This window comes from Amblyraja radiata, chromosome 10, assembly GCF_010909765.2.
Source record: "Amblyraja radiata isolate CabotCenter1 chromosome 10, sAmbRad1.1.pri, whole genome shotgun sequence".
NCBI classification, from domain to species: domain Eukaryota; kingdom Metazoa; phylum Chordata; class Chondrichthyes; order Rajiformes; family Rajidae; genus Amblyraja; species Amblyraja radiata.
In genome coordinates, this window is record NC_045965.1 from 47,402,605 (window position 1) to 47,430,526 (window position 27,922).

Sequence of the window (27,922 nt, forward strand, 5' to 3'; positions counted from 1 at the left end):
GTGATTGCTGGCTGGCGTAGACCCATTTGGCCGCAGGTCCTGTTTCCGCACTGTATCTCCAAAGTCTAAAGTAAAGTCTAAAGAGTTCAACAAGTACATGGTTCCCTAAAGGGGCATCACGAGTGGTGAAGGTAGATTTTGGCATGTTGCCATTCACCAGTCAGGGAAATTAGTATAGAAATGGAGACGTTACATTATAATTGGCAAGGCCATACTTGGAGTATTGTGTTCAGCTTTGGTTACCCTGATATTGGAAAGATGCCATGAAGCTGGAAAGAGGACAGAGAAGATTTGTAAGGATGTTGTCAGAATTTGAGGGCCTGAATGGCAAGAGTGCCTTGTGGAGACCCACTGGGCCCTAGCTTGCTGCAGTTTTACCATCTGCTGAAGAGACACTGTTGTGGGGGCCAGTCAGAGACGGCCAGACCCACTGCCCAAGGGGATTCAGATGAAGACTATGATTAAGCTGATTCCATGACAAGGGGTGGCAGAGTGGCACAGCGGTGGAGTTGCTGCCTTACTGCGCTTACAGCGACAGTCATGGGTTCGATTCTGACTATGGGTGCTGTCTGTACAGAGTTTGTATGTACTCCCCGTGACCGGGTGGGTTTTCTCCAACAGTCCAAAGGCATTGGCTTGGTATGAATGTAAATTGTCCCTAGTGTGTGTAGGATAGTGTTAATATGCGGGGATCGCTGGTCGGCATGAACTCGGTGGACCAAAGGGCCTGCTTCTGTGCTGTATCTCTAAACTAAACAAGGGCGATAGGAATAATGCCCATCAATGAGATGGTTAGGATTCCCTGGCCAGATGCCGGAGATGACAAAAGGAGGGATCTCTCTCCATGTTTGATAGGATGTGCGATGTCAAGGGACCAAGACCTCTGGTATGGAGATGATGCAGACCCATCTGCAAGGGCTGCAAGACAGTTCCAAGAGACAGAGATCGCTCAAGTGGCAACTGTCCAGGTGGCAGAGACCAATGCCTTTCTGAGCCACGTTGATCCAGCCAGAAACCTGCTGCAGGCTCATCAGGAAGAGGACCACAACACGGCAGTGAAGCTTGATGTTCCCATTGGGGAGAGACACAAAGTGCTGGAGTAATTCAGCGGGCCAGGCAGCATCTCTGGAGAAAAAGGATGGGTGATGTTTTGGATCGGGGCCCTTCTTCAGAATGAAAGTAGATGGGAGGGAACTGGAGGTAAGAAAAGCCCAGACCAAAGCAGGACCAGCAACAGGTGACCAAGCAACAGGTGACCAAGGAAGAGTGGAGCCCATAATGGTCCATTGTTGGCTGGGGAAGAGGTAATAACAAAGGGACGGAAGGATGCGAACATAAACCCATCTTAACTCTGGTTGATTCTCTTATCCATTTCTGAATGCCTTGCTTTCACCTCCTCAGCAATACATTCCAGCATTTTCACAATAACAGTTGTTGGGCTAATCGACCTCAGTTTCCTGCTGTCTCCCTCCCTTCTTTCTCGAATATCTGAAGGTCTGGAAATTGGGATGATGCTGTTGCAGTCCAAGTACAAGATGATCATTGCAGCGTTGTCTACCCTGTCCCCAGAGAGGTTGCCGGCCATGCAGATTCAAACCTTTGATGCTTCTCTCATGAAGTCTCCTCTCACCGTGGCCTTCCAGATGTTCAGCCATGGCCGACAGCCAGCCTAACAAGACTGTTGCTTCCACTGGCCGCGGGCCGTGATCTGAAGCTGGCCTGTTTACCCAGCCAAGGACATCTGTGCAGGCTCAAAGAGAAAGGCAGCAGCCTCCCAACAGCCAGACCCGACAATCGAGGGAAAACTGAACCATAGCGTCAGCATGTCAAGACCTATGTGCACAATTGTCAAGTGGGAAAGACACAAACCTGATAGATGAACGTATTGTTTGATTTAACCCATGACAGTAAATGCAACCTCATTTCGGACATACAGTCCTTCATCATGTAGATACATGTCATCCTAATGAAGGCAACTGCTGGAAATGTTTGGTCCCACATTCCATCTTGCTTTCCCATCAGATCCCATTATCTGCAGCCCCTGCTCACCTCCAACAAACATGCCCAAACCTCTTGATATCTCCACCTCTATGACTCCATGACCTGAGGGGTAACTTTTTTACATAAGGGATGGTGGATGCATGGAACGAGCTGTCAGAGGTGGCAATTTAGGCAGGTACTATTGAAACATTTAAGAAGCACCTAGATAGGTACATGGATAGAATAGGTTTTGAGGGATATGGGCCAAACGGGACGTGTAGATGGGGCATGTTGGTCGGCGTGGGCAAGTTGGGCCGAAGGGCCTGCTTCCACGCTGCATGGCTCTGACTCTCGACTCCATCCACCAATCTACCCCTTCTCACCTGGATCTACCTATTGCATGCCAACCCTTGCCCCAACCCCCTCTCCTCTTTATACTAGCTATTTGCCCTCCACTCTTTCAGTCCTGAAGAAGGGCTTCTTCTACCTAGATCCGAAACGTCAACTTTCAATTTCCTTCCACGGATGCTGCCTGACCGGTTGAGGTCCTCCAGCAGTTTGTTTTGCTCTCTTGCTCCACTAACTCCAGCTGGACCTCAGAGTCTATCTCGTACACTAAGATGAGCTGCAGTCCACAGGTTGCACAGCAAGGAACACTCAACGATGAAGTCTCTGCACTTTCAGCAGGATGGATGGCAGGGGCTGGAGAAGAGTAATGGCATTCTCCATTACTGTTCTTGTATATGTGTGTCAGCTGAGCTGATTTAGTTGGAACAGGAACAGATGCAACAAAGCATTATTATTGTTATTATCACATTATTAGTGGTTCTTTCAGTGGTTCCTGATAGTCACACATGCACAGCACAGTGCAATTCTTTTGCACAACCCACAGATACACACTTGCCATATTTTGGCCCCTTTTACGAAGAAAACATCTAAAGTCCAGAGTCTTTTCCACATGCTGGAAGTACTGGAGCACCCCCAATCCAGGTAAGCCCACATAGGCCCCAGGTTGCTGTAGGCCCCAAACTAACGTCCCTCTCCTCTAACAAGGTGATAAACCTCAATACTGAGTCTGAAGTTCCCACCTGCTTTAAAAGACCATCAATAATACTGGTGCCCAAGAAGAGTAAGGTGATGTCCCGCAATGACAACCGACTGGTGGCACGAACATCCATAGTGATGAACTGTTTGAGAGGTTGGTTACGGAACATATCAACTCCTACCTCAAGAACCTGGACCCACTACAATTTGTCTACTGCCTCAACAGGTCAACAGTGGATATGATCTCACTGGCTCTCCACTCTGCACTGGGCCACTTGGACAATAAAAACACATACGTAAGACTGTTATTCATACACTACAGCTCGGCATCCAACACCATCATCCTCCCAAGCTGGTTACTAAGCTCACCATCTCTGTGCATCCCTCTGCAACTGGATCCTCGACTTCCTCATCAACAGACCACAGTCTGTACAAATTGGCAGCAACATTTCCTCTCTGATTGCCATCAGCACGAGAGCATCTGAAGGCTGCATGCTCAGCCCCCTGCTCTACTCACGACTGTGTAGCCACAAATATTGTCAAACTCCATCTTCAGGTTTGCTGATGGCACCGCCGTTATTGGAAGAATTACAGATAAGAATGAGATCGATCGATCGACTGACCAAAATGTGCCAGAACACCAACTTTGCTCTCAACATCAGTAAGACTAAGGAACTGATTGTGGGCATTGGAAGAGGAAGGATGAGGATCCACAAACACAAACACTATCTATGGGACAGTGATGGAGAGAGTCAAAAGCTTCAAATTCCTAGGCGTGAATATCTCTGAAGTACTATCCTGTTCCCAGCACACTGATGCAATCATAAAGAAAGCCCGTCAATGCCTCTACTTCCTGAGCAGATTGAAGAGATTGTTGCTTTTTTACTTAGTATGGCTGTATGTTAACTCAAATTTCACTGTACCTTATTTGGTACATGGGACAATTAAATTGAATCTTGAATCTTGAGAGATTCAGTATGTCGATGAATACTCTTTTGAACTTCTACAGGGTGTATAGGAGAGAGCATATTAATTGCATCACTGCCCTGAGAGTTTCAGCAACTCGAACGCCTGGAAACGAAGAAGATTGCAAATACTGGTGTACACTGCCCAGTCCATCACGGGTAATGACCTCCCCACCATTGAAGGGATCTACAAGAGTCGCTATGTCAAAAAGGCAGCCAGCATCATCAGACGCACACCACGCTGGCCACACTTTCATTTCACTCCTGCCATTGGTAAGAAGGAACTGGAGCCTGTAAACTGTAACGTACAATTTCAGGAGCACCTTCGTCCATACACCTACTACAACATCCAAATAAGCTTCAAACTACATAGACTTGGGGGTATTATTTTTTTTCTTTGTTCTATTATTGCTTGTTTAGTTGTTTGCTTGTGTGTATATATATATATATATATATATATATATATATATATATATACACACACACACACACACACACACACATATATATATATATACACACACACACAATGCAGCTGGGGATAGCATCAGCAACCTGGTCTGGCGGTGAAGATAGGTGGGTCTGTCCTCTATAATCGCAAGCCGAGGTCCATCAAAACAAGGGTTTAATGTACTATGTTTACAGAACTGCGTTAAGAATTTCATTGTTCCGTTTCGGGATGTATGACAATAAAACATTCTTGACTCTTGAAGGAGAGAGTCCCCCCTCAGCCTGCAAGATCCATTCCACCAAGCTAGAAATGTTCAGCAGTGCGGAATCCATCAGGATAAAAGTGTCACTGGAACTGCCAAGAAAACATCATTCACCATCAAAATGTTTTTCTCACATTGACAACCAGCTAAATATTTAGGGAAAGGCGGCAACGTTTGGCCGCATTGCTGGAAGTAGAAATAGAATTACTCTTTAGCAGTTTTGACAAATGGTTTCCAATGTTAATTCTTCCTCTTTCCACAGAAGCTACCTGACCTGCTGAGTGTTTCCACCATTTTTAGTTTTTGGTTTTAATCTCAGATTTCCATCATCTGCTGTTTTTGGATTCCCATTTCTGATGAAGATTAGATTCAGATTATTAATCAGATCGTTAAGGGGCATTAATGTGGTAATTGAAGCCTAGAGTTGTGGGGAAACTGGACATTCTCAGCGCACAGATGCAGTGAAATCAAAGAAAGATGATATAATTCCTTCAGGGTGAACCCTTGGCTGCTGTGGAAAGCAGCACAGTAAGAAATATGACTTAGGTCTAGTGCAGCAAACTTATGGGCAGAGTCAGAGCTATCACCACCTTGACCTCCACTGGACTTGGCTGATGAGCAACATATCCAGGGGTCTACCTTTGACAAGTCTGAGATATGTGACATCCGGTAGGATGTAAAAGTGTGGCTGAAGGTTATCCTACAGAATGTGACGTATCTCTGTAATTACAGACTTTTCAAAGGTAGACCCATGAATACATTGCTCATCAGCCAGCTCCAGGTACAACATAGTGTCTCGGAAGGCTTTCTCGGTGTAGGTTATTAACAGATATTGGTCTTCTATTAATGGATTGTAATCTCTAATGTAATGGAGTACAGGCAGCGGTGTCACCACTAAAGAACCAAGAAATGAGTCGTGCAGCAGATCGATGCTGGAAGAAGTACGGAGTTGGTACGTTCTCCCTCTGGACGTGTGGGTTTTCTCTGGATCCAGTTTCCTCCCACACTTCAAAGATGTACAAGTTTTTCGGTTATTTGGCTTCTGTGAGTTGTAAATTATCCCTAGTGTGTGGGATATTGCTGGGTTACTGGTCAGTGCGGGTTCAGTGGATTAAAGGGCTTATTTCCACGACGTATCTTTAAAGTCTAAAGTCCAAACTGTGTAATTTTGACCACCGATTTGTGTGAAGACTGATGTCATTATATGCATACCTGGTGCTGGATAAATGGAAGATGCGTTATGGTGGAACACATCCTGACTGCCTCCACTCTGCAGTGAACGGCAGTGTGATTTATTGAGATTTTAGATCTCACAATTCCGAGAGAAAAGTAGTCCATGATCCAAATCCTACGCTAAGGTGAGGTAATGCCGTCAAATCGCCAGATGTACTGTACAGCTAAGATGCATAAAACCTGAATCATTGCTTCTTTGCAAGAATTTCTTCCAAAGTTGTAAGTGCTTAGCTTTTACGCAGATGTTCACTTTAAAAGCATTTGATATTTCTTCCTGCCAAGTTCCTTTCATGTGAACACACAGAGTTGTTCCTCGGCAATATAATGTTTGCATTTGTTTAATGTTGCTATTTCCTTATCCATAGGTTTGAATTGGAGTTTTCAGTGTCAAAGATTAGGTCAGGACCTTTCGGAAATGTCACGCTGTTCCCAAAAATGATCAGGAATTGATGTGACGTGCGCATTTTTATGTTAGAAACATTCTTAACATGCCAATCGCATGCAACTATATTGCAGTATTTTAAGGAGATTTCGCATTTTGTTAAAGACTTCACCATCTCTTGTCCATACCTGGCATTCGACAAGGCTCCTTAGATTTAGCCGAATGCGTTAATGATAATCTTTTCCTTGGTGATCTTCGAATACTGTAACAACGATAAGAAAAATGTGTCAGGGTGGAGGAAGGTGAGAAACAAAATAATCTTAGTGCACCTATAGTGGTACAATAATAAATAACAATTTAAAGTCTTCTTAAGCAGGTCATTTATTCTGCTTATGTCAACAGCTTCTTCAATGAGGAGCATATGTTGCTCTCCGTGCTCCCTTACTTTAATTGGGCACCAAAGTGACTTATGTTAGGATCTATTTTCTTTTGACACCTTCCCACCTCTGAGTTATAGGGAAATAATCTATCTGCACTTAAGTTGCTCGCTTAGCCATGTGGCTGAGATCCACAAAGAACAATGTCATTTAAGTTCTCAGCCTTGCAACTACTACCATCTAGCTGGCTAAGGCAGTACTGTAACTATTTGGTTATTGGCGTGCTCAAAACAATAAACGATCATTTAGAATCATTACTGATTTACATCGGTGAGACCAAGCGTCGGTTGGGCGATCGTTTCGCCGAACACCTCCGCTCAGTCCGCAATAACCTACCTGACCTCCCGGTGGCTCAGCACTTCAACTCCCCCTCCCATTCCCAATCCGACCTCTCTGTCCTGGGTCTCCTCCATTGCCAGAGTGAGCAACAGCGGAAATTGGAGGAACAGCACCTCATATTCCGTCTGGGGACCTTGCGTCCTTATGGCATTAACATTGAATTCTCCCAATTTGGCTAGCCCTTGCTGTCTCCTCCCCTTCCTTAACCCTCTAGCTGTCTCCTCCCACCCTCCCATCCGCCTGCCCTCGGGCTCCTCCTCCTCCTCCCCTTTTCCTTCTTTCTTTCCCCCCCCCCCCACCCCCCATCAGTCTGAAGAAGGGTTTCGGCCCGAAACGTCGCCTATTTCCTTCGCTCCATAGATGCTGCTGCACCCGCTGAGTTTCTCCAGCAATGTTGTGTACCATCATTTAGAATGAATTGGTTTAGTCGTGCATTGCAAAATTGGACTTCCTTGCACCCTTTTCCTCAATGTGCCATACATTTCAATGTGTTAGCGACCCTTTGCTCTGGGCGGCACAGTGGCGCAGCAGTAGAGCTGCTGCCTCACAACACTGGAGACGCAGGTTTGATCCTTACTACGGGTCTCTGCGGAGTTTGTACATTCTCCCTGTGACCACAAGGATTTCTCCAGGTGCTTCGGTTTCCTCCCACATTTCAAAGATGTGTAGGATTGTAGGTTGATTGGTTTCTGTAAATTGTCCCTGGTGTTTAGGATTCAATATGGGGATAACACGGAACTAGTGTGCGGTGTGTGTATGGGTGGCGTGGACTCGGTGCCCCAAAGTAAACTAAACTAAATCGGAATGGGCACCTATCGATGCGATTGAAGGTTTCTGGTGCCGTTCATAGAGTTGGATACATCTGATGATGTAGAGCTCATTCCTATTTCCCAACAGAATTTGGAGCAATGTGGGATATTATTCTCAGTAAATATTTGGACATGTGCTGAGGCAGGTTGGCCAGGGGACATTGATGCTTTGCTAATTGCATGCACTTGCTACATTTTCAATGCTCATTCTGTTGTTTTTTTGGGCATAATTAGGCTTATTCAAGCCTTGCAAAATCTAGCAGGTAAATAAAACCGGAATTGTCAAAAGCTATGTGGAATCTGATCGATCCTTGGTTGAAAGGCGATTCAACGAAAATGCTCAAAATTGTGAAAGTGGCTTAGATATGGATAGGTGAAGGAAAAACTATTTCCATTGTGTGAGATAGGGTGTGAATAATGGCACAAGGGCACACCTAGAATAAGAAGTGAGAATGATCGGGGTTGGGGCTGAGTTGGTGGAATGGCCGTACACACGGAACCTCTTTAGTCAGATGGTGGTGAATCTGTGGAATTCTTGGTCACAGAAGGCTGTGGAGGCCAAGTCAGTGGATATTTTTAAGGCTGAGATAGATAGATTTTTGACTACTACAGATGTCACAGGTTATGGGGAGAAGGCAGGAGAATGGGGTTAGAAGGGAGAAATAGATCAGCCATGATTGAATGGCGGAGTGGACTTGATGGGCCAAATGGCCTAATTCTACTATTCCTTATGACCTTATGATGTTATGTGTCTCTATCCTCTACACCGGCTCACAACCTGTGGAGGTCAGTGCCACGATCATTCTGAGCTTCTTAGCCATTGTAGCTCTGCAGCATCCCACAGTTTGCTCATTACTCATTACTCAAGGAGAGAAGATTTCAGCAGTTTTCTCTTCAATCCTCCAGGAAGAGCCAGAGACATTTGTCTGCATTTGCCCAAATTGCAGGGATTTATAGATGGCACTCCAACCCTTACATAGAAGGAACTGCAGATGCTGGTTTGCACCGAAGAAAGACACAGAAGGTGGTAACTCAGTGGGTCAGGCAGCAACTCTGGAGTAAAGGAATGGGTGATGTTTCAGGTCGCGACCCTTCTTCAGTCTGAGGTAGGGTTTCGATCCAAAAACGTCACATATTCCTTTTCTGTAGAGATGCTACCTGACCCGTTTTTGTCAGGAATACATGGCAATGGCTCCAGCATCTGCTGTAGCCCCCATGTACAAAACAACATGCCTCTAGCAGCTAATTGTCTTTCACCAACTTGCCCAAGTAGTAGGAAGAGCTCTGCTTGCATTGTAAAGTTTAAGAGGTGGCTGCAGAGATGGCACATAGTAGGCTAAATTACATAGAAACATAGAAAATAGGTGCAGGAGTAGGCCATTCAGCCCTTCGAACCAGCAACGCCATTCAATATAATCATGGCTGATCATCCAAAACCAGTAACCCATTCCTGCTTTATCCCCATATCCCTTGATTCCGTTAGCCTTCAGAGCTAAATCTAACTCTCTTGAAAACATGCAGTGAATTGGCCTCCACTGCCTTTTGTGGCGGAAAATTCCACAGATTCACAACTCTCTGGGTGAAAAAGATTTTCCTCATCTCAGTCCTAAATGGCCTACCCCTAATGGGCCTGTCTCACTTTGGCGATATTTCAGCAGATTGCCGGCGACTATCAAGTTGCCGGCAGTCGCCTGAAAACCGGGAACTGGAATGTTGACTGTCAGAGCGGAACAAACACATCGCAAAGGCGGGGGCCAGGGCAAGCAGGGGAGCGCTGTCTAAAAAATTCCCACAGTGCAAAGCCAAGGTGATACAGACACACACCGCGATGAACAGGAAGGTTGGCGCTGTAATTAAAGCGCAGTGTACAGTGACAACTAAAGCGCAGTGCACAGTAAGTCCTTTAAAAGAGGGCGGGAGAGGGGGAGAAGGAGGGAGAAGGAGTAGAGACAACCTTTATGAAGCCGGAGATACATGGCTGTGAAATTCGGCAGACATTAACATTACAGGTCGGTTATCCTTGGCTCTGAAAACTACTGCTTTTTTTTTCCCCCCCCAATGAGCCAATGAAATTCACCGGTCGGCACCGGCTACAACCTACGAGACCTCCGAGAACCTTCGATCTCCTGGCAACCCACTAGTACCGCCTTGTGACTCACCTATGGCTCGAGAATTCTCACTAATCTCCATGGCGACTTCATTCGAGTCGCCGCTAATTTTTCAACATGTTGAAAAATTCTCGGCGACCATAATGAGGCCACAATTAGTTCCCAGAATGTGGGAACTCCTCACGACCATGAAGGCGACTCCCCGGCAACCACCCGCAAACATGTGGCGACCATGTGGCGACTGCAAAGTCTCCTGCAGTCACCTAAAAAGTCGTCTAAGTGGGACAGGCCCATTATTCTTAAACTGTGATCCCTGGTTCTGGACTCCCCCAACACCGGGAACATTTTTCCTGCATCTAGCCTGTCCAATCCCTTTATGAGTTTTATATGTTTCTATAAGATACCCTCTCATCCTTCTAAATTCCAGTGAATACAAGCCCGTCGACCCATTCTTTCATCAAATTATGGCAGATGCAAGAAATTGCAAAAGATAACAAGTTGACAAACTCCCCCTACATACATATTCTCATCTGCATTCACATTCACACCAGCAAAAGAAGAGTTGGTATAAAAAAATAATGAAGAAACTCACCCTTGATGCAAACGATCACTGGCCAGAATTAATTCTGAGATGGATTTACATGGCAATAATTTGTTTGTCTATGATAGAGAAGAAAATGATAGACTGGTGTAGAATTTCATGTAATAAATGTATCATAACAAAACGCAACATTTGTAATCCCTGTTTACAGAATTATGACCAAGGGCAGGACTTAGTTTATTTTCCAGTAGTCCTTCTTTATATTCATAATCTTCTTTGGCAGAGGAGTGAGACTGTCCCAATTTGAGAGCAACATTGTAATTAGTCATCATTGGAGCCAACAAGATCTGATAGGAGAAACACTCCAGCAAAGCAAAGGTTTGACCTTTGAAATCACAGGAAAGGCTCCATTAAATACTTTTCTTTCTCACCTCATTAATTTACACTCAAAAACGTGAAAAGGTTGTACTGTAAAACTATGGCAATATCGCCATCTGCAGGATAATGAAGGACTGTTGCATGATGTATCTTGGGAATAGAAGAAGGCCATTCCTTGTCATTCAATTAAATCAAAGCTGACCAGTCCCTCCGTTTCATTTATCTTTCACTTATTGTTCCATATCCCTTGAAAGTCTCATACAACTGGGCAGCACGGTTGCATAGCGGTAGAGCTACTGCCTCACAGCGCCAGGGATCCAGGTTCGATCCTGACTATGGGTGCTTGTCTGTACAGAGTTTGTACGTTCTCCCCATGAACCTACGTGGGTTTTCGCCGAGATCCTAATTTTCCCACACGCCAAACACGGACAGGTTTGTAGGTGAATTGGCTTGGTATAAATGTACAATTGTCGCTAGTGTGTGTAGGGTATTGTTAGTGTGCGTAGGGTATTGTTAGTGTGCGGAGATCGCTGGTCATTGTGGACTCAGTGGGTCGAAGAGCCTGTTTCCGCGCTGTATCTCTAAACTAAAACTAAGGACTTTTGCTTGCAGAATTGATCTGTAAATTGATCCAATAACCTCAGCTTTTTGTGAAACTGTTCCAGTTTCCAAATATCTACTTACATTTCCTCGTTGAATGGATTAGCACTACTGTTGAGGTTTAACACTATGATTCTGCATTCTCCATCTGAGACTGGGGATATGCACAAGGGGGCAACTGTACCTCGGTACACATGGCAATGATAACCTAAATTAAACACCCATCCCCCAACCTCATCCAAAAATAGAAAAACTCTGAGAGTATGGCTGATGATAATGTATCTCTCCCATAATGTTAAAAACATGCATGCTTGATCCTCCAAATAGGTTTAAATTTAAATACTAACACCCGGCTCTGGAAGATATAATGTTTCTGTAATGATATATGTTGAACCCCAAAATCAATTTGATTGTTTCCTTAAATCCTTATATTAAAACATTGTCGGTAAATAAAAATCTTTTTGCAATCTGTTCTCATCATTAAGTCCCTCCCCACTGACATTATTCCAAATGCTCCACAGTCTCGGCGACAGTGGTGAAGCCTCGCGACGATGGGGCCTTGGCAATGGTGAAGCCTCGCTGGTCGACCTGCGGTCGGCAGTCGATGGGGGAACCGCTGTGAGGCGGGGAAGGGAAGAACAATGGAAGACCCGGCGTGGGGGGACTGGCGTGAGGGAGGGGGAGCGGGCGAACAAAGGGGGACCTGGTGTGGGGGAGGAGGGGTGGGGGGGGAGAACAAAGGAGGAGCCGGCGTACTTTGTAACTTTGTCAGCGCCAGAGGTGGCCGCTATTTGCATGCCTTGGGTATGCAAGCAAAGAATTTCACTGTGCCTTGTCACATGTGACAACAAAGTATTCCATTCCTAATGAAATCTCATCAGCAATTTGAGATGAAAGTTGATAAAATATTGTAACTTCAGGGGGCTGTCAGTTCTTGCAGATTTTCAAGATTGAGTGACTAGAAAGCCCCAATCAAACACAAACATTCACAACATTGAAAATAAATCTGATTTATATTTAAATGATCTGAAGTTGTTTACTTAATTAGTTACTTTTGAACTAATTCCTGGAAAGGTAAAATGATCTTGGTAAAATGATCAAACTCTTCTAATTACATACAACCTTGTACATTCCCAAATATTGTGCTACTGTTCTCAGAATTTAATTTCAACTGTCTCAGGGCAGGGGCATATAATTTGGGATGTACCAATGGATGAAAAAGAACCATGCTCGACTACGAGCGACCAACTCTAATCTCTGGCAGTTGTGCTCTTCGATAATGCAGAGATAATTAACAATTTCACTTCAGGTTGTTTCATTTGAAAAAAATATATATATCTCAAGCAGCTTAGCAAAGATATATGTTCTGATTCCTATTTTTGCTGCGAGAGTGTGTGGTGATTTTAAAATAGTCACCAATTCTCCAATTTTCCATTAAAGCCATTGTAAACATGCATCTTCCATTAATCTCATCTCTACCACTACCCTGTCATTTTGATGACTGTGACTGTGTATCTTGCAGTCCCATTAATCAATTGAAGGTTCTTGTTAGGGGGTATTCTAAAGATAATAATCAACTAAGATTTGGGAGAATTCATACTTTGAATTATTTTCAAACAAAATGCAAATAATGCAGTTGTCATATATCAATGAGAAACCAAAACAGCAATGAACATATATGCCGCTGTAAAGAAGTAAATGGAGTGCTTAACGAATTAAATCTAGATGAAAAGAAATGAAAAACAATTCTGCAGATGTTAAAATAAAGCACAAAAATAGCTCGTGGGATGTATTTAAGAAAAAACAATATCAGAAGTACAAAAGCAAGGAGCTGACCATAAATTCAAGCAAACTTATTTTTTTTGTGACATACACACCTTTATCCTTTAGTTTCAGCAAACCACACCAGCTGATGTTGTCAATCTTTGTATCCTGAATTCTTGCTTATGGGCTAACAAATGTTTCGGGAAGGCAGAACAAAGTACGGGCAGCATCCCCAAAGGACCAGTGAAATTGTACACTGTTCACGGGCCTGTTATAACTGCACCCTTGGCATGCTCGACTGTCTTACTAACCTTTAGTGGAAAAGAAAACTGCTGTTTACTTTTGTAGTTTCTATTGATTCTTCTCTTGCATTGGTAGACCCTCTGGATAACAAGTTCTGAAGCCGCCGCACGTAAACTTTCTTTATCTTCCTGAGAATTAAAATACCTTTGAGATGACATAATAATAAGCACAAGAGAAAAGTCTCGTGAAATTTTAATACTACATAAAATGGTGATTAATCTGGAGTGATATTGAACCTGATACTATTTTTTACTGCATGTAAAAAGGGAGTAACTAATTAACATTCCATCTGTACAGCACTGAAAGCAAGAAGGCTAAGCTGACTTAAAGCAGCAATGCGGCATTCCTGCCATTGTAAATAAAATTGTAACATTTACTTGGAACTTGAATAGTTCTTTAATAATTGTTCCAAAACCTGGCTGTTGCAAAAAAATAGCCCTGAGGATCAAGAGACAGCAGTGAATAAATAACATATAACTTTTTGATGCTATGCTTGGGGAAAAGGAAGGAGTTGAAATGAAAAACAACAATTGAAATGGACAAGGTACACAAAATTGCTGGGGAAACTCAGCGGGTGCAGCAGCATCTATGGAGCGAAGGAAATAGGCGACGTTTCGGGCCGAAACCCTTCTTCAGACCTAAAATGGACAACACAGCGGCAGCATGGTAGCACAGCAGTAATGTTGCTGCTTTACAGCGTCAGAATCACGGGTTCGATACTGACTATGGGTGCTGTCTGCATGGAGTTGGTACGTTTGTATGACCTGCGTGGGTTTTTCCCGGGTTCTCCGGTTTCCTCCCACACTCCAAAGACGTACAGGTTTGTAGGCTAATTGGCTTGGTGAAATTATAAATTGTCCCTAGTGTGTATACGATAGTACAAGTGTACTAGGATCGCCAGTCGGTGCGGACTCGGCTGGCCTATGGGCCTGTTTCTGTGCTGTATCTCTAAACTAAAAAAAATTGGCAATAGTTTGTTCAGTCTGTGTACCTGCAAAGAAGAACAGGTTTAGGGAAGTTGTTAAGTTACCTGCAAGTAATCTATATTTTCCTACAGCAAAGGAAGGTTTGACATAAGAGGCAGATGAGATTGGCTCAGTGTGGACTTGATGTTCGCTTCCCCGACTGTGATCTTGTACAACTAATATTGCATGGGTAGCAGACAAAAAAGCAAAATACTGCAATTGATGGAACTCGATGCAACCTCCGTGCTTCTTTTTTTAGATTGAAAGAAAAAATTAATTCATATGATTAAGACTGAAGAAAAGGCTTGTTGAAAAGCCAGAATTTTGCTAACATCCATAAGTTTACAGGTTGCAAAAATAAGAAAAATGCAACCTATGCATTGACTCTTGCACTTATGGTGCTCCTTCAACTATCATTTACCTTTTGACAGTTTCTGCCTTGGATCATTTCTGCAATATCAGTGGCAAAGTCAATGTCTCCAGTGGCTAGAGTTAGAATGTTGTTCACTCTTGTATTTTTGCCAACCTGGTCATAGAAGACAGGCACTAATGCAAACAGCAGCACAATCTCTGTGGCCAGGAAATCATAGAACCATTTATAGCTGGAAGTATTGAGAAGAAAAAAAATGGAAGAGAGATATCAATTGCTAATTACTTTGCTGCATCAATGAGCTAAGACTTCATTGATCACATCTGATCCACTGCTCTGAAAAGGTAGGCACTTTGTTTCTGTGTTGAATGCTGGTAGTTGAGCAGAAAGTGAATCTGACTCTTGGAAACTGTGACTTTTTGGACACCGCAGCGAAGACCATAATGGAGGAACTGGAAAGTTAGTGGGAATCTGAATGGTGACAGAAATCTCCCCCCAGATAATCCCCCCCCCCCCCCTCCCCACTGCCCTCCCCCGCCTCCACCAAAGATAACACAAAGCCTGAAAATAACCTTGGAGGTCATTTTTAAGAGTCTAAACCTAACGTAGTCCTGGAAGACACTCAATGACTTCAAATAAGTTCTTATAGTCAGCAAATGAGGTTTTAAACAGCGTATTCTACCACTGGTCAAAGACCATGTTCTGGTCAACAGAGCCTCATCACTTTTCCTGTCAATGTTCTTTACCAGTAAAACCTCTTCTGTTTCTTCTTGTGATGTTCATGTTTTGAACATTCATTTGGCTCCACCACACCTCCATGCACTTAGCACTGGTGCAAATCTCATATCCATATCTCACGGTGACGACTAATCATACAAGACAGCTACATCACCCAGATTGCATGAAAATCACTCAGGCACTATTTCTGTTTTACAAGATTAGACAGTGCACAATGAAAGACAACAGCAGGCTGGAACCGTATCTTTGGGCCTCAGATATTGGCTGTAAGAAAGGCTGTTGCTGAGGCAACTGCGAGCAGTAAAGGCAAAAATCCCAAAGATCTCATATCCTCATACATTACCTTCTTCTCACTTCCCATCTGTCCCACATTCCACGGTCTCTTCTGCATTGTAAACTACAGATGCTCTGAACATGCTTATTGAGATCAGTCAGTCTAACTTTGGTACCCAGTCAGTGTTATACAGACTAAAAAGCATATTAGGTAGTCTTTTCCAGTATGCTGCCTTTCTTTTTTAACAATGACCTTTTCACGCTTCATAGACTGGTTCAGATACTTTATTGCCACCTATACCTAGGTACAGTGAAATGTTTTGTTTTGCATATAACCTGGTAAAACCACACAGCAGACCTCAGCTAGGCAGCACACAACAGTCGCCACATTTCTGGTGGCAACATTCAAACATCATCTGCTTGCAGCGGCGAACCAGGCTGCTGCACATGGCCACAGACAGTGCCGGGACCCCCTTCATCCTCGGCAGCCCCCCGTCTCAGAATAGTTTTGCACTTTTAGAGATAATAGTAATCCAGAAGCAGTATTGTTTGATTTTCGAACTGATCTGAGCATTGCAACCCAGATTGTCGGCAAGATGGCGCAGCGGTAGAGTTGCTGCCTTACAGCGCTTACAGTGCCAGAGACCCGGGTGCAATCCTGGCTAGGGGTGCTGTCTGTACGGAATGTGTACGTTCTCCCTGTGACCTGCGTGGATTTTCTCCGAGAACTTCGGTTTCCTCCCACACCCCAAAGACGTTCAGGTTTGTAGGTTAATTGGCTTGGTATAAATGTTTTTTTTTTCCAATTGTCCCTGGTGTAGGATAGTGTTAATGTGCGGGAATTGGTGGTCGGTGCAGATTTGATGGGCCGAAGGGCCTGTTTCCGTGCTGTATTAATGATACTGAGATTCCAACAATTTTGTTTAGTCTAGTGCAGTTTAGTTTAAACTAAACTAAACTAAATTGGTGGAATTTCAGTATTATTAATTATCAACAAACCGTTATTTGCGCCCTTGAACAGCAATCCCATGACATCATCATTTCCCTCCAGTACTTCCGTGTGAATGTGAGGAAACATACCGGAAATTCCATGTTGTCAATAATCCCATGAAAATGTCCTGTGGGCATCCCCTCTGGATAATCTCCTGCAATAGGAAGTATAGGCAGCAGTACAACTCTTTATATTCATAGTGTCCACCCTGCAGCAAAGTGAAAGCATAGTTACTTGAACAATCACTTTAAGAATACTTTAAGAAGGCTGGGCCTAATGACCCAGGTTACCTTATTATTTTGTTGAACAACATACAAATGCTGCTCAAAGCCTCAACATTATTGGTCACACCCTTGTGTTTCTCTACAGTAAGCCAACAGCTAGTGGCTCACCTTTCCCCATCCATGGGCCTTTCATGGGCCCTCCGGCAATTATTCTCTGTGTTTCCTCACCTGCCTTCACATAGCTGGAGGTTTGGATATTAGTACTGTATTTGACATTGTCTCTTATCACTTTCCAATAGCAGCTGACTGCACATACGTATCCTTAAATTAGAGGACACAAGTACTAGTGCTTACATCAGCACTTTGTTATTAAGAGGCAACTTTATCTCACTTTCTTTCCAATGATGAAAAGGGTGTTTATAAAAAATAAATTGTTATTTCCATGCAGTCTTGCAAACCTTCATCACTGAAAGGTATTCAGAGGTTAGTTCAAGGTGAAGTCACTGGTTCAAACCCGCAAACTATCAGCTTGTGCTGCAGCATTAATCAGTGTCCCCTTTGATGAATACAATGGCTTCAATAAATAATTAAAAATATATATTGTACAGCATTCCATGTCAGGATGCATCAGTGCTCAAACATATCGGAGATTCTATTGTTTCCTCATATTCTTCAATGGAAGGAAACAGTTTTTAAGCAGATTTATCATAGGCAATTTAAAAAAAGAAGTAGCACACTAACTGCATGTTGTTAGAAACAACATATGTACTATCCTGACATTTGACAGAGAGCTGAAGGTTTGGATCTGAAATACCCGGCTGTCTTGTAAAATAACATACATCTTCTGCTACTCCCAGCTTGGGACCACAAGTTATGGTGATGGTGTTATCTGGGAGATCAGGCCAACTACCTTTTGTCTGCTCAGTGCATGTATGCTGTCCACAATACATATCAAAATAATGAAAGAGCAAATGTCATCTCCAGCAGGACACAAGGTCCTGAAGAATCACATCCTCCTGCATTACATTGCTTGCAGTATAAAGGGGGAGTTGGATGGTGTATGATATATCTTATTTAGGCAGAATAAATGGTAGAACAGTACAGCACAGGAATAGGCCCTTCAGCCCACAATGTTTGTTCCAATCTGATCTGATCTGATCTCATCTGTCTGCACATGATCTATTTCCCTCTGTTCCCTGCACTTCTAGCCTCTTAAGCTCTATCTGGACTTGGTCAAGACATTGATCACCTCAAAATCTCAGAGGTCATTATCAGGATTTTTGTCAAGTATTACATAGTTTTACACAAATCTGCAAAATGATTTGTGTAATTTCTTAAATGTCACTTGCAAAACACCAGGAGTCAAATATAAGTCTTTAATGTACTTGAAAAAGCACAGAGTCACTCACCAACCCTGGCACTCTGACCACTGGTAGCATAGCTTTGACAGACAATTAGTTATTTACAGTATTATGCATCATCTAAATGTACCGTAGGGATCTTACCCTCAGAAAAAAGACACTGACATTTTCGGGGGAAACAAAGAAAAAGATTGTTGTTCATCACAAACCCTTTCCACCTTTTACTTCTGTGGTTCAGCAGGAGCTCCTCACCTCTGCTTCACCTGAATCTTGGAACTCATGGGCTAGCAACCTGCACTGAAGTGTCAATTGGATGAAAGGAAGTCACTGGATCATGCAAAGAGGAGTTGAGTTGCGCAAAGTGGGTTTGACCATTTGGGAGCAACAATAGGCAGATGATGCTAACGCCTGGAACATAGGCTGATGGATACCAGGTTTATCACAAAAGTTAACATCAGAGTAAATTCTGAACCACCACCTTAAATTAGTGCAAAAAAAACAAATTCACTTATTTGTAGCTTGATGTTGAAATGGCTACATTGGACAAGGCGCAATTAATGTATTCTCTCTGCTTCAATAGAGAGAATACATTGATTGTGGAGTAGACTCGATGGGCTGAATGGCCCAATTTTGTTCCTGTGTTTTATGAACTTCACTCTAAAACATTGCCTCATTTTCAAATTCATTAGTTTAAACCTAATTTCTCCGTGATCATCATTATGAATGAGCAATCTACTGGTGAATTACATGGGATCAAAACTGGTTATGTTGGTGTAATGAGACTATTGGTACTTGGTATCAAACTCTTACAATCATGGGTGTGGGATAAATGTTTCATCCCATGGGTTTACACTGAAAGATTGGAGATATAAGGTGGCATTCCCAATTCAGCATCTGGCAATCCTCTTCTGCTGTTTAATTGGTCCTGGGAGTTGCAGCCATGGAAAATTGATATCGGTTTCATTCCTTGCTTTAGTTATGCACATGGCTTCACCTGTATAGTATCTTTATCCACTGTCATCAGACTCAGTAAGAGGCAGCAAACATTAACCAGTTCCGCAGGGCTCAACAGGAAAAGATCACATATTGGGATCTTTCTAAAATAAAGAAAATCATTAAAAACAATGATTATTACTTAAGAAAATAACGCTAAACCATTTGCCTACATGAGTTATACACACTCTTTTAATAGCTCTTATAATATTCCCTGATGCACCAAGGAACATACCAAAACAGGTGTGCTCAACTTTAATAGAAAGACGTAACATTCTTGGATTTACATGACTTAATTCTCAAAACCTCCCACACATAATACAGTCAATTATGTTTTTTCATAGTATAGTTAGTGGTGGGTGTTGCTATTTGTAATCTGCAAATGTGACCATCAGTTTGTACACAACAAACTTCCATAGACTGCATATGAGGAAAAAATGACTATATACGAAATAATGAGTGTTGTTGTGCCCTACAAAAATTAGATGTTGCATTGGATATTTAAATATGTCAAGACCGGCTTTAACCCAGCCAGGATTCCAACCAAAAAAAAGACAATACATGCCTAAAATAGACACAAAAAGCTGGAGTAACTCAGCGGGACAGGTAGAATGTGAAGAAGGGTCTCGACCCGAAACATCACCTATTCCTACTCTCCAGTTACTCCAGCTTTTGTGTCTATCTTCAAATTAAACCAGCAGATGCAGTTCCGTCTTACACAATATATGTCTAAATGGTTAGTCTATTAAGGTGAAGTCTATCATTTAAACATTTTAGTTGGTCAGTGTGGTTGTTACTGTATATTGGCTGGCAAACTTTCCTCTGACCTTAGTTTCCAAACTAAAGGTCATAAGGACTTAAGGAATAAGAGCAGAATTATGCCATTCGGTCCATCAAGTCTACTCCGCCATTCAATCATGGCTGATCTATCTCTCCTGCCTAATCCCATTCTCCTGCCTTCTCCCCATAAACTCTGACACCTGTACTAATCATGAATCTATCTATCTCTGCCTTATAAATACCTACTGACTTGGCCTCCACAGCCTTCTGTGGATAAGATACTTGTTGAAGTAAGAAACGGCAGTCCAATTCCAGACAATTGTTATTGGAAACCTGATAAAGGATCTCAGATGTTAAATGTTAACTGTTTTTCATTCCACATTCTGCTGAGTATTTCCAGCCTTTTTCCTATTTTATTCACGTTTCCATCATTTTTATTGGAGATCTAATTAGCAGAGGAGTGTTTCCATTTGAAATAGATGGTCATAGTGTCATAGAAACAGGCCCTTCAACCCACTTCATCCTCGTTGATCAAGTTGCCGAATTGAGCTCGTCCCACTTGCTTGCACCTCGCCCACATCACTCCAAACCTTTCCCTATCCGTGCACATGTTTGAGGGTCTTTTAAATATCATCATTGTAACCTCATCTGCCACTTCCTCTGGCAGTTCGTTCCATATACGCACCATCCTCTGTGTACAATAACCTTCTCTTCAGGTTCCTTTTAAATCTTTCTTCTCTCACCTTAAACCTATGACCTCTAGTTTTAGACTTACCTACACTGGGGAAAAGACTACGTCTTTTCACCTTCCTGGGCTCCTCATGATATTACAATCCCCAACACCTACCCCAAACGATGAAGGCAAGCATGCCAGATGCTTCTTCATCACCATGCCTACCAGCGTCACCACCTTTAACGGAACTATGAAACTGCACCCCAAAGTGTCTCTCAACATTTTTCAGGATCTTACCATTTACTGTATACATCCTTCCCTGGTTTGTCCTACCAAAATGAAACACCGTGCATTTATCTGAATTAAATTCCACTTGGCATTCCCCAGTTTAACAAGATCCCATTGAAATCTTGGATAATCTTCTTCACTGCACCATCCATTTTAAATGTTATCTACAAATTTACTAACCATGCCCCACCCACCCCCACCCCACACATTCTCATCCAAATTGATTATATAAATAACTACAAAACCACCAATCCCAGTGGCGCACTAGGTTAACCTTTACTGTGGTTCACTTTATTTTAGAGATACAGTGCTGAAACAGATCCTGAGGCCCACCGAGTACACGCCAACCAGCAATCACCATGTATACTAGCACTGTCCTACACACAGGTGTCAATATATAATTTTTACCAAAGAGAATTAACCTACAACCCCACACGTCTTTGGGATGTGTGAGAACCAAGAGAAAACCCACGCGGTCACAGCGAGAACCTACAAACTCTGTACAGACAGCACCCATAGTCAGGATTGAACCAAAGTAACTGGCGCTGTAAGGCCACCTCTGTGCCACTGTGCTGCCCTCAACTGTGTCAGGGCTCAATTCTGAAAAACCATCCTCTATAGCCAGTGCCTCCTACCTTCCAGCTAATCTTGTATTCATCATGGTTCAAGAGGGATGATTAGTAATTACTTAGGTGTTCTAAAAAATCTGTCACATCATTGCAGCTTTGGCCTAATTATAGATTGCACACTGTGAACTTAGTTTGTGTGCATACCAATTAATGAGCACATCCAGACCAAGGTTCAACATGCTATCCAACAGTAAAACGCACCTAAGGAAATGGTCTCTACAACGCAAGGGACTTTGTGTGGTACAGTGTTAGTGTTAAAATGGTATACATAACAATGGAGGGAAATTCAAATGAGTCTAGGCCAGGAGTAGGAAGAGTGAAAAGAAGTTTGCTTGGAAGCTATTATTATTAAAATTGGAATCACTCAGCACAAGTGATGATCCATTTTCATCAGCAAGGCGCATTAATCGTTGAAAGCATTATCATCATCATCATCATCATCATCATTGAAATCTTACTAAGTTTGACTATAAGTGTATAAGTAAGCCAAAATGGTAGTGCTTGGGCACCATCCCAAGAGAATGGAAACAATTGCAACTGGAAACCACAGAAGGGAGGTTGACATAACATTGAGGTGGATGAGCATTGCAAGGAGTGCATCTTATATGGAATAAAAAGGCATTAATGCTGATAAAAAGGTGCCCTGAGAATTAAAGATTATTAATCAAAACAACAAAATGAAGCACTGAACAGATGTCGTGCCGCCAGCGCGACTTTCGTCAGCAGCGGCCTCTGCAGTCCGTCTGCGTTTTTATTATTTTATGTCTATGTTTTTATGTAGTTTTTGTTATTTTTTGTTGGGGTATGTGTGTGGGGGGGTAACTTTTAAATCTCTCCCTGCACGGGAGACCCGACCTTTTCTTTGTCGGGTCTCCGTTGTCGTTGGGGCTGCAACGAGGAGCGGCCTCCAACAGGAAGACTGGGGGCTGTGGTGCCAACTACTCGCCTCACCGTCGCGGAGCTGGCCGAGTCCAGAGCGGGTGGAGCTGTGGTGGACGCTGCTGCGGCCCGACCTCCGGAGATTCGGTGGCTGCAACTGCGGGTTTGGCGGACAGTGACACCGGGAGCCCGCGGGTCCCTGGAGGGAGACCGCTTTTCGGGGCTTCCGCAACGGCGACTTCTCCCGCCCGAGTTGCGGGTTTGAAGAGCTCCTGGAGCGGGGCCTTATATCATCGCCCCGCGCGGCTTGGAGTGGCCGCGGGACTGCGAGCGCACGCCGGGGGCTCTAACACCAAGACCCGGTGCGCGACCTTGCATCACCCGGCGTGGCTTTAATGGCCACGGGACAATCGCCATCGCCCGCCGGGGGCTTTGACTTTGACTCTGACATCGGGGGGGGGGGGGGAGTGCAGTGGAGAGATAAGTTTTTTTGGCCTTCCATCACAGCAATGTGATGGATGTTTATGTAAATTATGTTGTGTCTTGGGTCTATTTGTTTGTAATGTATGGCTGCAGAAACGGCATTTCGTTTGGACCTCAAGGGGTCCAAATGACAATAAATTGAATTGTATTGTATTGTATTGTAAATGTTCCATTGTGTAAGAGATGTATAGAACCCATTGATGCAATTGGAAAGATTTAAAGTTGAGGACATATTCTGTGAACATCAATACAAATGAAATGTGTAGGGCAAAACGTCAAGCCTACTATTAATGTGGCTGATTATATTATGTGATTTATATGGATTTCTGCAGGGGAAAGATTGGGTGAAAGAGGTGAAGATGGATTGGTAAAACCTATTTAATGCAAATGGCCATATTTAATTAGGATTCTGAGACAATATGAAGACATGGTTTAGGATTTGTACTGTGGCATTAAAGGCCACCTATCTTATGTCAAACAGAGCTAATCTATTACAAATCAAGACCAGTATCAAGCAAGCTGCGAGCCCAGGTAGAAGAACTAAATAAATTGAAGTAAAATAGATACTGGTGAGAGTGCCAAAGTGTAGTTGCTGATTTGTGGCAGTTTATAAAAAATATCCAGAGACTCTTGAAATAAATTGGAAGGTTGTACTAGACCGTTGGTACTAAATATTTTGAGCCTTCATTACTAAATCCAATGCCACATAATTAATTGACCTGGAATATTACATTATCGATGGCCAACAGCTTATTGTGATGGGATTGTCCAGCTTTGGGTACTCAGTTCAGTTTAATAGTAAGATTAAATGAGAACTTACCAGTTTGATGTTTGATCTGTATTTTATGAGGAGTTACGATGAGGGATTACGTGAAGAACCCGCTCAGCACGCATGCGCGGCATACTTCAAAGCAGCGGTGTGGAATCACAGATAGACACAATTATTGAAGTAAACATAGTAAAGAAAAGGAGACATCAGTTTAACATTTTGACCCATATTAATGAGGGTGGGAGCGGAGGGCACGTAATCCCTCATCGTAACTCCTCATAAAATACAGATTAAACTTCAAACTGGTAAGTTCTCGTTTAATCTTACTATTTTACTTCGGAGTCACGTGAGTGACTACGTGAAGACTTCAAAGCTCTGTGATTTCAAACCGTGTAACAGGTATTATTACACAATTTTTTAACAATAACAACAAAGAAATTAAATTGCTCCCCTGGGCTTAAATTAAATATTTGCAGTCTGTAAAATATTTTCTGCAAATAAAACAGGTTTTGCCAATGGCTTATTATAAAATTTCTGAACAGTCTTTCCCCCGGCCATCCTGCTGTAGCCAGGATGTGGTCTATAGGCACGTCCATTCTTTTAGCCGTCGACGTGGATGCTGCCCTGGTGGAATAAAATTTGTACATGTTAGTGTTTATCCCAGCAGCTTATAGCACCTGCTTGAGCTATTTCGAAATGGTTTGGCTCGTCACCCGACCATAAGGTTTTTTATGACTGACCCACAAGGCTTTTCATCTCCCTCGAATATTTTGGTTGTGTATATGTAGAATAGTAGGTGGGTCATGGCACATAACCGTGGTTCTGGCGGGTAAGCCCGGAATTCCACGACTGGATTAGGTGTTCCTGGTCTGCTCTGTTTGATCAGTCCCTGGATAACGACAGAGATCTGGTCTGGAGCTGTGAGCATGCTGTCCAGTCGCAATAGGTGTAGTGACTGGACCCTCTGTGCAGATACAAGTGCCATCAACATGAGTGTTTTGAGCATAGATTTGTTCCAGGTTGAGGGATCTGGCTGGTGGCTATCCCCTTAGGTATGTCAGGACCACACTGACATCCCATATATGGGTGTACCTTGGTCTAGGGGGTTAGAGTTGTAAATACCCTTCATTAGTTTGACCACCAGCGGGTGGGACCCCATGGCCTGTTGTCCTGGAGCTGGTTTTAAATAGACAGACAGGGCACTTCTAGCTGTGTTGATGGCTCTGTAGCTGAGTCCTTCATCGTGGTGAAGGTTCGCCAGGAATTCCAGTACGTTGGTAACTGTAGCGGTTGAGTAGGTGGTCCCTGTATCCAAGCAGTACTTCTCCCATTTTTTGATGCTGGACAAGTGCTGTTTTTAATGGATGTTCGGAGGGATGCTGACATGGTGTCGATGGTTTGTTCTGATAATCCCAGTCCCAGAAGTGGTTTGTGCAGAATCTGCAACCCAGGAGTTTGATTTGTTCATGGCACGGGTGGCTTGTGCCCGACACTGGGTGTTAATAACTCTGGGTCACTGGGGAATACCATCGGAGTTTCAACAACCATGTCATGGAGTATTGGGAACCATGGCTGCGTAGGCCAGTCGGGTACTATCAAAATACCTGAAGCAGAGTCCATTTGTATTGTACGTAGTCCCCAACTGATGAGGCAGAAGGGAGGAAATGCATAGAAGAAGAATTTCCCCAATCCAGCGCGAACGCATCTACCGCTGCTGCCTCAGGGTCTGGTTCCCAAGCGACATACATAGGTACTTGGTGATTTAGCCTTGATGCAAATAAATCGATATCTGGCGTGCCATATTGCTTGATGGTGTCTGCCACTGTATTTAGCTTACCTGGCAGGTAAGTTGCTGATAGCCAAATATGTCTTTCGACACACCATTGCCAAATTGTGTTGACCAACTTGTCGCATGATACCGATTTTATGCCGCATATATGGTTAATGTAGACCACCACCGTAGTATTATCTATTTGTAACCGTACATGCAAGTGATGCATATTTGTGCATATGCTTTTAAACCATAAAAGTCACCCAACATCTCTAGATAATTAATGCCCAGTGTAAGTGGTAACGATGACTCTGGGTTAGTCCATCTACTACTTGTGCTGGATATAGAGTTAGTTGCTCCCCAGCCTTGAGCACTGGCATCTGTTTGGATAACTAACGTAGGGTTAGTGATGATAATAGGGCTGAAACTATGCCAAACGTTTTTTGCCCACCACTGTAGTTCTGATATTGCTTCAGTGGATAACTTTATGACACGATCATAATGACCTGTGTGTCGTTTTGGTGCCTGTACCTTTGCTCTTTGTAAGTTTTGACAGTGCAAAGGTCCGAATCATTAAATTGTTGCATGATTGTGCCAATTCAACTGTTTTGTCTCTTGGCAATGTTACAGTCACGTAGACTGAATTAATTGTGAAGCCCAAGTAGTCCATGATTGTGGATGGCTTCAACTTAGATTTATCTGGATGTAAGACAATCCCAGGGTTTCGAATAACTGTTTGGTAGCTGATACAGCTAACATAGTGAATTCCATGGTCTTGCCTATTATTTAAGATATCATCAAGATATGCCATGACAATATGTTTTTGCCTTCTGAATATTGTCAGAGCTGGTTTTGGTATCTTGGTGAATAATCTATGGCTGATGTGAACCCATTGGGTAACGCTTTAAACTGCCATAGCTGCCCCATCCAGGTAAATTTCAGGTATCTGCGATGATCCTTGTGAATGGTACTAAATAGTAAACATCTTTACGATCAATGCTTGCCATGAAGTATCCTTTGGAAATTAGTTGTGTGGCAGTAACAACCGTTTCCATTTTGAAATGTATATACTTAACAAACATATTCAGTGAAGTTAAGTCAATGATGATGCGACATACACCATCTTTTTGGGGTTTAGTGAATATATTTGATACGAATTCCAAGGGTTCATGTTTTCCCATGATACCCTTTGTAATTAGTCTCACCAGTTCAGCTTGTCCCTCTCGTTTCTCTAACGGAGAGGGAAAAATACCCTCTGGGGTGAATGTTGAACTGGTGGCAATTTTTCTAGTATGAATTGTATTTTTTTATCCACTAATGCCATTGAGTATATACTGATCACTCGTGATAGACTCCCGTGCTTCTTAAAACAGGTGTAATCTCCCCCCTGTTAGTATTAAGCCCCTATTTTCTATATGCTGGTAGGAACCAGACCCACCTACCTCCATGGTTATGGGTATTGTTCTGTTTCCTGCCGGTCCAATGAGTCTTGCACGTCGTTTGACGTGGCGGTGATGTTGGGGGGTGGCGCATTTTCCATGGGGTCCGCTATGGGCCCTAGTCTAAAGAAGACTTCCGGGGATAGAATGCGGACCCCGAGCTTTACACCAGTCCCATATGGTAGACGTCGACTGATGGACGCGATGGGGTGCTGCTGCTTAGGAATTATTGTTTTTGGTTTGCTCGTCTCGGGCCTGCCCTCATGAGACCGAAAGTATTTTAAAGCCTCTTCCATATCCTTCATATGCTTTGTGAGGTTTTTGCAAAAGAGCAGTGGGTCTGGCTCAGTGGCTGGGGTATGCACAACCCCGCAAATTTAGGATTTTATGGCAGGTTTTATGATTTGTTTACGAAGGTTGTGGTCATCTCCGTATTTGTCCACGGAACGAGCAAACGATGGCTGACGTCAGGAGCCTGAGGATCCGCTGCAGTTTTCTAAAGCCTTATTGACCACCTCTCCCGTAGGGGTCTGTTGGAGAGGTGGTTAATGCTGGCCGCTGGTTTGGCCTTTAACGGCCTCCTGCACATGGGGTTGCCACGTAGCGGTCCACCACACCTAGCAGCTCTTCCTGTTCCTGCACCCCTTACATACTCCCGAGATCTTCAGCCATTGTCCCCTCTTCTTGACCAGCCCAGTCC

General features: G+C 43.3%; 1 protein-coding gene across 1 annotated transcript in view; it reads right to left on the bottom strand.

The window, feature by feature from the left end:
* The window catches only part of LOC116977390, a 69,194-nt gene extending 55,440 nt beyond the window's left edge, over positions 1-13,754 (bottom strand). The window contains exons 1-3 of the mRNA XM_033027820.1: positions 13,605-13,754; positions 10,603-10,670; positions 6,506-6,579 (exon numbers count right to left, since the gene is read on the bottom strand). Of these exons, the coding sequence (XP_032883711.1) occupies positions 6,506-6,579; positions 10,603-10,670; positions 13,605-13,754 (292 nt within the window). The remainder of the gene's footprint in view (positions 1-6,505; positions 6,580-10,602; positions 10,671-13,604) is intronic.
* Positions 13,755-27,922: the final 14,168 nt, after the last annotated feature.